This window comes from Carlito syrichta, unplaced genomic scaffold (genome assembly GCF_000164805.1).
Source record: "Carlito syrichta isolate Samal-C Ts95f unplaced genomic scaffold, Tarsius_syrichta-2.0.1 Scaffold303594, whole genome shotgun sequence".
NCBI lineage: Eukaryota > Metazoa > Chordata > Mammalia > Primates > Tarsiidae > Carlito > Carlito syrichta.
In genome coordinates this window covers 130,073-143,946 of record NW_007247690.1, presented here as the reverse complement: position 1 = coordinate 143,946, position 13,874 = coordinate 130,073, and the positions used below count along the sequence as shown (strand labels likewise).

Here is a 13,874-nt window from a genome sequence, read left to right as displayed (position 1 = left end):
ATTGTAGAGATGAGGTCTCGCCAAGTTGCCCAGGTGGGTCTCAAACCCATGGGCTCAGGCAATCCACTCACCTCAGACTCCCAAAGGCGTGGAATTACAGGTTGAGCCACTGAGCCCAGCTGAAGAAACATCTTACCATGGATCTGGGATGCCATGAAATCAGTTCTAAGAGGGGAATTTATATCTCTATGAGCACGCTTCAAGAAAACAAAAAGATCACAAGTGGAGAGCCTAACAAATCACTTAAGGGAGCTGGAAAGAGAAGACCACCAAAACCCCAACTTTAACAGAAGAATCCAAATCACCAAAATAAGAGCCCAAATACGGGACATAGAAGACAAAAATATCACAGAAAGCACCAACAAAACAAATAGCTGTTTCTTTGAAAGAATTACAAGATTGATGGACCCCTAGCTAGAATGACCAAGAAAAAGAGAGAAAAAGCCCAAATAAACACAATCAGAAATACAAAAGACAAAATCACAACTGACTCCAAAGAAATACAAAAGATTATCAGAGATTCCCATATACACCTCTATGGAAACACTTGATAACCTAAATGAAATAGAGGACTTTCTGATATCACACAACCTACCCAGGTTGAAACAAGAAGACATTGAGACACTAAATAGACCAATAACAGCCCAGGAAATTGACTCTGTCATACGAAAGCTACCTATAAAAAAAAAGCCCTGGACCAAATGACTTTCCAGCAGAATTCTACAAAATGCACAAGGAGGAGCTGATACCAATCCTTTTGGAAGTATTCCAGTCAATTGAGAAAGATGAAATTCTCCCCAATCATTTTACAAAGCTAACATCACACTGATACCCAAACCAGGTAAAGATCCAACAACAACAAAAAAAGACAACTAAGGCCAATATCCCTTATGAACATAGATGTAAAAGTCCTCAACAAGATTCTAGCAAACCAGATAGATCCAAAACAATATCTCAAAAATCAACCACCATGACCAAGTAAGCTTCATCCCCAGGATGCAGGGCTGGTTCAACATTCGCAAGACCAACAATATAATTAAATACATCAATAGATGTAAAAACAAGAAACACAAGATTATATCATTAGATACAGAAAAAGCTTTTGATAAAATCCAGCATCCCTTCTTGATAAAAACCCTTAAACATTTAGGTATAGAAGGAACATACCTCAAAATAGTAAGTGCCATCTGTGATAAACCCATAGCTAACATAATGCTAAACGGACAGAAACTGGAAACATTTCCCCTAAAAACTGGAAAAAGACAAGGCTACCCAGTCTCACCCCTCTTGTTCAACATTGTGTTGGAAATCCTACCTTGGGCAATTAGACAAGAGAAGGAAATCCAGGGTATCCAATTAGGAAAAGAGGAAGTCAAGTTATCCCTTTTTGCTGATGATATGATCCTTGAAAAACCAAGAGAATCTGTCAAAACCTGCTTGCACTGTTAAAGGATTTTGCCAAGTCTCAGGGTACAAAATAAATGTGTAAAAGACAATTACTTTTCTATACATCAACAAGAAGCAGGTAGAGATCCAAATTAAAAGCACAATCCCATTCACAGTAGTCACACAAAAAAATGAAATACCTTGGCATCTTCCTAACAAGAGAAGTGAAAGACCTTTACAATGAGAACTACAAAACACTGCTCAAAGGAATCCAAGAAGACACAAACAAATGGAAAAATATTCCATGCTCATGGATAGGAAGAGTCAACATTGTTAAAATGTCCATCCTACCAAAGGCAATCAACAGATTCAACGCAATACCCATTAAGTTACCAAGATCATTCTTTTCAGACCTGGAGATGACAATACAGAAAATCATATGGAAACATAAACAACCATGAATAGCCAAAACAATTCTTAGCAAAAGAAACAAAGCAGGAGGTATCACACTTCCAGACTTCAAACTTAACTATAAGGCTACAGTAATCAAAACAGGCTGGTATTGGTACAAGAACAGGCACATAGATCAATGGAACAGGATAGAGATTCCGGAAGCAAAGTCTCAATTTCTCAACCAACTCATCTTTAACAAAGCGTCCAATAACCACTGGGAAGAGGAGAACCTATTCAGTAAATGGTGCTGGAAAAACTGGCTGACCACCTGCAGAAGATTGAATCAGGACCCCTACCTATCACCATACTCAAAAATTAACTCTAAATGGATCATAAGATTCTCAAACTATAAGAATCTTAGAAAACGCAGGAGACAAGCTTATGGAAATTGGAGCTGGCAACCAATTCCTATTCAGAACCCTAAATGCCCATACCTTAAGAAATATGATAGACAAGTGGGACCTCATCAAACTAACGAGCTTCTGCTAAGCAAAAGAAACCATCAAGAGAGCAGGATTACAGTCCACAAAATGCAGAAAAAATATTTGCCACAAACAGACCATTAAAAAGTGGCCAAAAGACATGAATACACACTTCTACAAAGAAGATATACGGGCAGCCAACAGACACATGAAAAAGTGCTCAGCCTCACTCATCATCAGAGAAATGCAAATCAAAACCACATTGAGATACAACCTAACCCCAGTAAGAATGGCCGTCATTAATAAAACAAACAACAACAGATGTTGGCAAGGATGCGGAGAAAAAGGAACCTTTCTACACTGCTGGTGGGAATGCAAGCTAGTGCAACCTCTTTGGAAGACAGCGTGACTATTTCTGAGAGAACTAGAAATTGTGACCCAGCAATTTCTGTATTGGGAATAAACCCAGAGGAACTCAAATCATTCTACAAAAAAGACACCTACACACATATGTTTGTTGCAGCTCTATTCACAATAACAAAAACATCAAACCAACCATGTTGCCCATCGAAACTGGACTGGATAAAAAAATGTGGTACCGTATACACAATGGAATATTATGCAGCCATAAAGAAGGACAAACATATGGACTTTGCAGCAACTTGGATGGATTTAGAATCGATCATACTCAGTGATCAATCATTGAAACAAAGAACAGAGTACCATATGTTCTCACTCATAAGTGCACCCTGAGCAATTATACTACAATAAGAAAGGGATTGGCAGTAGTGGGAAATTGTCAGGGGAGAGGGGTCAGATTGGCAGTTGAGGGAAACTGCTAGGGGAAGGAGGGACATACCTCATCGACAAGGGTACCTGCATAATCAGTATTTGTATACCTAACCCTGAATTGCATCACACATCTTTATAATAAATAAATGAACAAAATATATGTGAAATCCAGGTGAGGCACAGTTTATTAAGTAGGATACAAAATAAATTTTTCTTAAAGATAAAAAAATGTGTATTTATTCTTACATGTTTAACATCAGTTATCTTCAAAGTACTCTCCCTTTGATGCAATACACCTATCGGGATGCTTTTCCACTGCTCAAAAGTTTCAAACTCATCAATCTTGATGCCTTTTAGTGCTTCTGCCTGTTGTTTTGTTTTTGTTTTGGGGTGTTTTTGTTTTGTTTGTTTTTTTATTTTGCCCCTACATGGGCAAAATACTTCCCTTTAAGGTCTTTTTTATCCATGGAAACAAACAAACAAAAGAGTTACTCAGTGCAAGATCAGGTGAATAGGGAGGGTGGGGCACAGGGGTCATGCCATTTTTTATTAGAACTGCTAAACACTCAGCACAATGTGGGCAGGTACACAGTACACTCAAAAATCACTCATCATGAAATAGGCAATCACACTGAAAGACTCTCCCCCCCAAAAATTAACTGAAGCCAAACACAGTATCTCACAATAACACTGGCTGGTACACAGATGCCAATAGGTTCCTAGTACACTTACCTAACATGGGAAACCTATACTACAAACCCTTCAAAAAATAATTCCATTTTTTTTGGTTCCCCATCATACATGTGTGTACACAAACACACACACACACGCACACATACACACATCCTAGTGGTTCTGTCCTTTGACTAATAACAGGTTTAACACTTGATGCCAAATGGTTGATTGGCCACTATTCACCAAGCACCCACTAGGCCTGCGACTCCAGGGTCTGCCTGCTTCTTGCTGAATCTCAGGTGTCCCTGAAAGTCACTGGGAGGTCCCTTGGGAAGCCAAACCTCAGGTCACGAGACACCATCAAGGCCTCATCTGTGATACTTGGATACTTGGCAGAGGAGGACTATCCCACGTTGTCCCTAAACCCTGAGCCTTTCCCTCTAAGCTGTGCTCCTTGACTGCTCTGGACACTGTGTTTCAGGCACTCCAGACTCTGCAGCTGAATCTGCTCCCTGAGGTACATGGACGCAGTGTGCAACGGCTGCCTTCCCTTGGGTTCAGTCAGCCAGAACTGACAACATGTTCCCAAACGCACTGAAGTTCCAAGCGGTCAATGCAATTCCTACCCCAGGCCTCCAGTGTATTCAGCGCTAAGGGCTAGATAACCCAGGAGGACATGACCAGAACATTCCCCAGGTATCGCCACTCTCTGACCATCCTCTCGACTTTTCCCTTCTAGTTTATTTGGCCAGGGGTTTAAGAGTCTTTGACCTTCCCTGATTTTGCCGCCAACCCTCTAGGGCTGGAGAGCTCCCCACCTGGGGCCACTGAAAGAAGCATGGGGGAAGGGGGTGGGAAGCGGCAAGTCAACCAGCAACCTCCAGAGTCTTTTACTGGAGATGAAGCCTGACACTGAAGACAGGCAAGAGCTGATGTCACAAGAGTTCTCATTTCTCTATACTTTGGCTCCTAGGACTCAATGCCATGTACCGGTAAAATACTTTCTGCTGCACTTAGCTCATATTTCATGAAAACGTGGGGAAGACGCAGGTCGGTCTCCATATGTAGATACTGTCATTAATCAAATGAATCACTCCTGCAGGTGCCTGGGGAAAGCTGGGGCCAGCTGACATCTTTATGATGATTATATAGTCTTTGTGTCTCAGGCAGCTTAAAATAGCTAAGATGAAAAATTTCAACTGGAATACACTTTTCTGCATAGAGAAAAAATAGTGCCTATTCAACCTCTTCTGAACTGGCTCAGTGTGACTCTTTCCTTTGAATATGCTTTTTTGTGGCTGTTTTTCATCAGTAAAGCTAGACCAGAGACCAACTACTCAGTTGGTTCAATTGACTGATTTCCTACACAAAGTTTGATTGATCATTCAACAAACTGAAAACAAAAATAATAAGATGCTTATGTTGTCTCCCTCAACATCCCAAAATATCCTTGCTAAGTAATTGTTTTCATCTGTCATTCCTAAAATAAGGAGCATCTAAACTGCCTCTGGTGGGTCAATGTCAGCAGCTTAAAATCTAAAAAGTCAGCTCTGAGTATTGTCAGGTAGTTGAAGTTTCTGTGATTTAACAAATGGGATCTCAAGGCTTGGTTCTGGCTTGTGAAGCCATTAGGCACAGCTGGTCCAGATACACAGAAGCAACGCTTTAGGGTGGGGACGAGTTTTGCACCATGTTCTCTTGGGTGCTCAACGTTCGGCCCTTGAAGAACTCCCACAACTGGGAAAAGTGGATTGCGAATTTCTGGCAGCTGGTATGGATGGCTAGTTAACTCTGTTAAGGCATCAGTTGCTTGAGCCCCAGGTGTATCTTGGCCTCCCTGAGGATGGGAGCACTCCCTATCACCTCTGCTTTGCCCTTGACCTGTACTGTCCTTGAGGGCAGCAGACAGCCCTGGACCCTTGGTGTTGTCCAAGAATGTCACCTGAGCAGGGCTGCTTGGCTTGAGGGTCCTCAACACAGTCTTTCTGTATACTTAATACCAGGACCCTTTTCCTATGGTGCTTTGGGTTTGAAACTCACACTGGATCTCACCACCTGGATCCTATCCCCTGCTCCATTTCTTGCGGCCTATGTGGACTTGGGCCAGTGCCCTCATACCTCCAAACCTCACAGTCCCCATTATAGAATGCAGATTAAAATACATAGCCATTTTCCATTTTCTATAATTCCCCAATGCAAAAGAGAATTTCTTCAGGCATCTGGCAGCAAAACGTGACCTGACTCAGTTTTTGCTATGGAACCTGACCAGAACTTCTAGAACATCAGCATCTATACTTTGTCCACATTTCAGGATAGCATCACCCAAGAGGTTGGTTGTGGAGGGCAGCCCCAGACCCCGTGGGGGTGTTATATGATATACAGTACAGGTCCTATATTATCCTTCTACAATCTGAAAAATGCAGGCTTCTAAAATGCTTCTCTATCTCCAAAGGTTTTATATAGATAAATGTGGAATGTGGAACCTAGTTAAATGCTCTTTGTGAGAACCAAATGGAAGACTTCTTGTCTAAAATATTTAATACAGTGTCTGGAACATAGTGACTAGTCTAAAAATACTAAAGGATACCAATGGCTATGACTAACTTTATGTAAACTGGTGCATAATCCTCTCATAGTTGCCGCATTAGCAATGGGCAGTCAGTGAACTCACTCAACTAATGTAGGCCAGACACCCAACATTGCCTTTCTCAGGCCTCAAAGGCTCTAAGGATATGAGTGCTGGTTCCATCAGAGCTGGGACTGCTTGGGTTCCTACGGTAAATTCATGCTTTCTCACAAAACTGACACAGAATAGGTACTCAGCAAGGATTATTAAATAGATAGATAAAGGAACTGACAGGTGGCTGACTAAACTGATAGACTGTAACAGATAGTAAGTTCCTAATCAAGTAGTTGGTCATGGTGAGCACATTCCTAAACCATACATGTGAAGTTTCTGGTTCCATGTGAACACAAGAGAGGTCAAAGCCTCTTGGACTAAGCTCTCTAGGAACACCTTGTGGAATGGGTTATGGGAGGAATGAGTATCTGTCAGTCACCAGTCGCACGCATGGAAATGAGAGTCTTGGTGTCAAAACTGGCTCAGATTTTCCAAGGTGGACACGGTTGTTCATTGGTCACTGGCCTGTCAGCCTCTCCATCCAGATATGTTTGCAACACAGACAAGTACTTCATGGCTTCATGTAAGGCACAGACTGCAAAGACCTAATTTGTCATGAACTTGAACCAGGGATTGTGGTATTTGACATTCAAGGTGGCAGAAAGTTTGAGAAATTATTCTAGTGATATAGGTATAAAACCTTATGCCTCATTGCAATTTAGTCATTTCTGTGAGCTAGAGATTGGAGGCTAGCTGCCATGGATTTGTACTAAAAATATAATCAAATTACTTGAATTCTATTTTACTCATGGAAAAATTCAACTATCGTGACTATTAAGATCCCTAGTTTATAACGCTTAGCATCCATTAGAATCACCTGAAAGGCTGATTAAACCACAGATTGCTGGGCTCCCCTCAGAGTGGTTCTGATTCTGTAGATCAAAGTGGGGCCTGGAAATCTGCATTTCCATTAAATTCCCAGGCAGTGCTGGGGATGGAGTCTAGGGTCCCCATTTTGAGAACCACTGAGCCACATGTCAAATACTGCGTGTTAGCAATTATACCAAGATGTTTGGGCTCCAGGAGTTTCTTCATTGTTGGATGACATTCTTGGATGACAGCAGAAACATTACAGAAAACATACAAAAAGAAAAGTGAACTGGATCATCAGAAATTAGTGAAAAGGAAGAACGTACCTCCACACCTCTTCTCTTCCACACTACTGGATCTCGCCACAGACACTTCTGGAAAAACAAAAGTCCAATCACAACAGGTAAAGGGCGTGGGGGAGGAAGCTCACATTCATGCTTCATTTGCAAAACGTCTAATGAGTCTGAATTTTATGTGAGGCAAAGTTTCAAAAGTCTGATTAGTTATAAAAAAAAATTATATCGGTTTCCTTGTTTGTTTGTTTTAACCAAACTGTGATGGACTTGGTCAAGTGACCTTGACTGGGAAGGAGTGAGATTCATTACCACAGCCAGAAAATGCTATGACTTCTTGGGCTGAAAGCAGGGTATGGGCTGACTTCTGGGACAATGTGTCCTGCCATCCTCCCCACTGTCCCCCAGTGTGTGACTGTGGTGTTCCTGCCTAGATATTTTGTTTCATCAAAGCCAGTGTTGTCATAGTCCCTGCAGAGGGCAGACCAATTCACCAGCACACATAAATTCCTATTCAAGAGGCCATTCATGCTCTTTGCTATGCCACACATGAAATCCACAGTGAGATGCAGTGAGAGGCCTGGTCTCCTAAGTGTCTTAACCCCTGAGGATAAAACACCATTTCAAGAGTCTAGAAATGTCATTCTCACCTGCATTGGTTTTTCATTATATAACAAGAATTAAAAGTAGGCCTATGGTTAAAAAGAAAAACAGTAGTAACATTCTTACAGTTCTACACCATACATGATTAAAGTGTGGTATCATAATTTTCTCTAAAATATCATTATCTTTTTTATAAATGGAGAAAAGCAAAGAAAAATTGGCCTGTGGAATTGAATCCTATTGTTTCTTTGTAATAGGTTGGTCTTTGCTTTGGTCCACATCATAGTCCCAAGACACACAGCAGGCATATGCTGAGTTGTTTATATCCTTCTGGTGACCATGTGACAGGTGACTAGCTATCACAAATAACTAAACACTGACTTCACATTGAAAAGCCTTTGACAAGAGGGCCAACCACCCTGTTCTACAAGATGAGAACGCTGATGGGTTTCCATTTTTTAAAAATATATTAAAGATTTCCTAAAGAGAATGGCAATTTTTATATTCAAACACACTTACACAGCATTACCAAATCCTTTAAGTCTAATGTTAAAATAACGTATTTTCATTTTTTGAGCAAAATCTTCAGACTATATTATAGTAAATAAATTAAAGACAACATTGTGCCTAAAAACTCAAAACTCATGAACTGAATCCAAGTCTAAATCTGCAGTTATCCATAAACTTACACGAGTTGATAGAACTGTCTCTATTTCGCCCAGTAGGGCCTCAAAGACCAGATAAAATTTCAACGTATAATTTGTTTTCTCTTTTAATGTTGGAAATGATTTTGTTCACACTGATAACTAGCTCTGCGCTTACCTGGGATGAAATTCGAGTCAAAAACACATGACCGGCTCTCTGTGGTATTCCCAGAACACTGGCTGCCCACGGGGAAGAGAAGAATACACTGGCGGGTGCGGATCTGGACGCCAGAGGCTTCACACTCAGACCAGTCTGACCACTCAGACCAGCTCTCTGCAGTGAGTAGAAGGAGGGAGATGGGACAAAGTCAGCCACAAAGATAAATCATTCTAGAAGAACTGTCAGGTCATGCATTATGTTACGTTTTTGTAAGTGTACTTTCATTGGTTCTGTGCACAGTCGTATCTTCTAATCAATCCAGTAAATTAAATACACACGAGGATAAAAAAAGCACCTGTGCCAGGGTATCTCTGATTAGATATAGTGTGCTTAAAATAAGCTTTCTAAAACCCACCTTATTTTAATGTTATCAAGTAAGTGAATTACATGCTCAATTAATTCATGACACCAAGCTGTGTCCAGACCCTAGCAGAGGTGAGACAGAAACCATCTATGCAGACGTTATTACCGACAGGGTAAGGCTCTCCTGCAAAGAGCAATCCTCAAATATTCCCTCAAACATTCCTGAAAATTTCCCACAGGCCTCTGTGCTTGGGCAAGAGAAATAACCTTGTGTTGTTGGAACAGCCCAGGTTGCCAGAAGGGAGCCTGAAGCTACCATACATACTTTCTCTTCCACTATGAAAACAATTCTGCAGCGTCAACATAACAAAGTCAGGCTTCCCTTGAGGTGGTATTCATTTTAACCCATGGTTCCTGTCCCTGAACAGAATAAAGTCAATGCACAAGTCTCAGATTAAGGCCAAAAGATGAGCACTGAAAGGATACTCCACTCTGAAGTGGAAGATGTGCTAGGATTTGTTAAATTCACCCAGTTGTATAAATATGTGAAAAGAGGGACCTAACGCTTATGTTAAAGTAAGAAGATTAAAAAAGTGAATTCTCAATATCTTTACAAAATGTTAATAAACACAAAAATGTGTTTTTATATCCAATTTCCTTTTTTTCCCCTTTTAAATTTAAGCATCAACTTAAAATTTGGAAATAAGACTCATGCCTTGAGCCAGGTGAAAGGTATAATACTACCTTAACAATGTGTAAAGTGCCGGTTTTTAAAATGACTGTGAGAATCTGATGATGTCAAAGCCCTTTTCACTATAAATGGAACATTCTAGAAAGATTGGAAGGCGTAAGCTAAAAAGAGTATATGTTTTGATGTCTAAGTTAGACCCAGAAAAGAGTGGCTCATTTTCATTCAAGGCGGTTCCTACACGACAGAAAACCCAGCTGCTTCTCGGATGGGGCAAGCTGCTGGGACACCCAGGGTCCTGAGGCCAGTACCTGGGAAATGCACCTCACAAGGACACGTCCTGCTCCCCACCTGGATTTCTAATAGCAAGGTCTCAGACCCTGTTGTTTTTTATTAGGTTATGTATTTCAAGAATGTCCATCTTCTCTCCCTCCCTTTCCTTCCCTCTCTTTCTCCCTCCCTCCCTCTTTCCTTCCTTCCTTCTCTTTCTTTCCTTCCTTCCTTCCTTCTTTCCTTCCTTCCTTTCTTTTACTTTCTTGCTTTATATCTCTTTCTTTCTCTCCTTCTTTCAGGGGTCTTACTCTGTTGCCCAGGCTGGAGTGCAGTGGCACAATCCTGGTTCACTGCAGCCTTGACCTTCCTGGACTCGGGCAACCCTTCCACCTCAGCCTCCCGAGTAGCTGGGACTACAGGTGCATGCTACCACACCTGGCTAATTATTTAAAATTCTTTTTGTAGAAATGAGGTCTTGCTATGTTGCCCAGGCTGGTCTCACATCCATGGGCTCAAGCAATCCTCCAGTTTCAGCCTCCCAAAGTGCTGGGATTACAGGCATGAGCTACTGTGCCTGGCCTTCAAGAATCTTTTCTGATAATCAGCTTCTATTGTTTGCTTTGCATGGATCTCCTATTTACTGATTTGATATTTAATTGCACTGCCTTTCTCTAATTGCACTCCCTCTGGATTATAGTCCATTGATCCTGGCTGAAGCCTTCCCCAAGAGTGCCAGGTGTCCCTTGGTAAATTTTAGAAGTCATTTCTAGAATGCAAATCTTGGGAAAACATTTGGCTGTACCCAGGTAGGTTGTGGGTCAAAGGGCTGTAGACGATTCCATTTCTCAGACTCCCAGAGTCGGGGACAGCTCTACAAATTGCTCTTTTCTTCCCATCTTTCCTCTGACTTTTTGTCTTCCTCAGCACAGCAAGGTGCTGCCTGTGAGTCATCGGTGGGTTAATTAGGTAGGCCACATTGGGATATTTCCTAACAGGGAGTTTTGGTATCATAATACAATGTATAGACTCCCACTGCTGTGATAAGGGCTTCGGAGGCTAGTTCTAAAGCCACAGTATGGTGAGAACTGTTTTATTGTAGAACGATGTGTTCTGTAGTCACTTCAAGGGTAACAGTGTGGCACTGACTTGTCCCCCAAGCCCCTTTCAGTACTCCCTATGATGTGGTATCATTGACTTCACCATTTATAAATCAAGGAAATAAGCCACTTTGTCCCGAAGCCATGCCATGAGCGCCGTGCTGTGTACCTGGGCAGGGCTGTGTGTTGCAGAGCGCCTCTTCCGTGTGCAGCCCCAGGCAGATGTCCCCTCCATAGGCCGGGGCTGGATTTGTGCAGGAGCGGGTCCTCATATAGTGTCCACCGCCACACGTGGCTGAGCATTTTGACCAGGGAGACCAGCAAGACCACACGCCATCCACTAGGAAGGGACACAAAGTCATATCACTTCTGAAATCCAAATCCAACTCCTCTGATGTAGCTACAGATGGAATCTGCATTGCAAGAATGCATTGGTACATGGGTGCACACAGGAGCATGGCTTTTGATGGCATCTGGGGGCTTCCACTTGGTGAACACCCCAGTTGTGAAAATTCCTCCCTACATTTTTTCAGTTTCCCTTATTAATTCTTTCAGGGGAAAAAAAATTCTAAACATATAATATCTAAGTACAAAGATGACAGGAGAGTGCAATGTGTGTCCTACAAAATTCCAGACCCCAAGAACGACCATGCACCACAGTGGGGTTATTAATGGGAAGCTCCCAACCAGCTCTTACCTTCACCATCTGCACCACCTAGTGAGCCAGATGAGACTTAGAGCCAAGGATAAGTATTTAAAGTCACAGGATTCCTTACTAATTGGAATATGGTTTGCTCCTTGACAGTGGGATAAAGAAAGGCTAACATGTCCCATGAGAAAAATAAGTGTGAGCAATGCTCGGTGAATTCAGGCACTAAACGACCATACTAAGTACAACACACAGATTTGACATTGCGTTTAATGACTACAGAGAGGGATTTGAAAATCTGCAGCCAGACCTGGGGTTAGATGTGAAAGGTGCAGTTTTACAATGTGAACGTTTGGCAGAACTGATTTCTTGACTAATCATTTCCATGATGGCTCAAAACTGAGAGTACATATCTGCTTGCTCAGGTGTCCTAAATTCCCTAGGCTGGCCTCCTCATATCTGTGACCTGCCTGATGAATGCCTGAGTTCCACCATGATATGGGGGACCTCAAGGCTCAGTCTTGCCTTATCTGACTTTGCTAACACTGAGAATTCACTTGGGCTTGGGTTTGTGATACTGTCAAACATGATCAGTTGTTTAACAAACTCCTGACCAAGCCTCCCTCTTGCTTGCCAGTTCTAACCTATTGTTATTCCAGAGCAAAGCTCCAGAATTGGTCAAACAAGAGATTAGATCCTAATTAGGGGGCAAAACCCAGTTATAACCTTGGCTAACTCAATTAAAAAACCGAGGAGATGCACACAGTATCATTTTATTTTCTATTTTCTGTTTCTACATAAAGAAACAGAACCTTTTCTCATGTATCTGTTGGCTGCTCATATGTCTTCTTTTGAGAACTGTCTATTCATATATTATGCCCACTTTGTAATGGGGTTGTTTGTTTTTTTCTTTTTGGCATGTTTGAGTTCCTTGTAGATTCTAGACATTAGGTCTTTGTCAGACATACAGTTGGCAAATATTTATGACCCCACAATCCCTTCTGGAACATACCCAGAAGAACTCAGATCATTCTCTAAAGATACCTGCACATGTATGTTTATTGTAGCACTGTTCACAGTAGGAAGAACATGGAACCAACCATGCTGCCCATCAAAAGAAGACTGGGTAAATAAAACGTGGTACATATACACAATGGAATATTAAACAGCCATAAAGAAGATAAAAATCATGAACTTCACAGCAACCTGGATGGACTTCAAGTCTATAATACTGAGTGATCTTTCACAGAAACAAAGAACTGAGTATCACATGTTCTCACTCATAAGGAGACCTTGAACAATTATCATAATACTATAAGAAAAGGATTGGCAGTAGTGGGAATCTGCCTGCGGAAGGGGGGGCACACCTCATCAACAAGGGTACCTGTATAATGAACATTTGTATACCTAACCCCGAATTGTACCCCACATCACTAAAAAAAAAAAGAGGGGAGTTCAGAAAAAAAGAAACAGAACCAGTCATGACAGGGAATGACAAAATCATTCAGGACACAAGGCTATTTTAGATAGAATAACTGATTCCGGCAAGATGGCAATGGGGCAATCTGTCTATGAAACCCTCTGCAAAGGAGAACGCAGAGGGTCTCTGGCTCTCTCCCTGGGGGCTGTGGACCCCAGTGTCAGCAGCCTGCTGTTCACATGGAGCTCAGCTGTCGCCAACGCTGGGGCATTGCAGCAGTCTGGACAGTCATGCAGTCACAGACACAGCAGCCACCGGCACTGCCGCAGCCTCCATGGTGGCCATAGCGCATCGTGCCACTCATGCCTGAAGCAATCCATGACTTCAGTTCTTGAAGCCCCTGCAGGCAAGATCTGCTGGGATCACTGCCACCTCTGCTGCCACCATGACATCCTGCTGGCTGTGG

The 13,874-nt window shown here is 42.0% G+C and overlaps 1 protein-coding gene across 1 annotated transcript in view; it reads right to left on the bottom strand.

The window, feature by feature from the left end:
* SEMA5A (semaphorin 5A) overlaps positions 1–13,874 on the bottom strand; it is a 120,649-nt gene that overhangs the window by 10,354 nt on the left and 96,421 nt on the right. The window contains exons 9-11 of the mRNA XM_008058694.1: positions 11,509–11,679; positions 8,937–9,092; positions 7,545–7,592 (exon numbers count right to left, since the gene is read on the bottom strand). Coding sequence (XP_008056885.1) covers positions 7,545–7,592; positions 8,937–9,092; positions 11,509–11,679 — 375 coding nt within the window. The remainder of the gene's footprint in view (positions 1–7,544; positions 7,593–8,936; positions 9,093–11,508; positions 11,680–13,874) is intronic.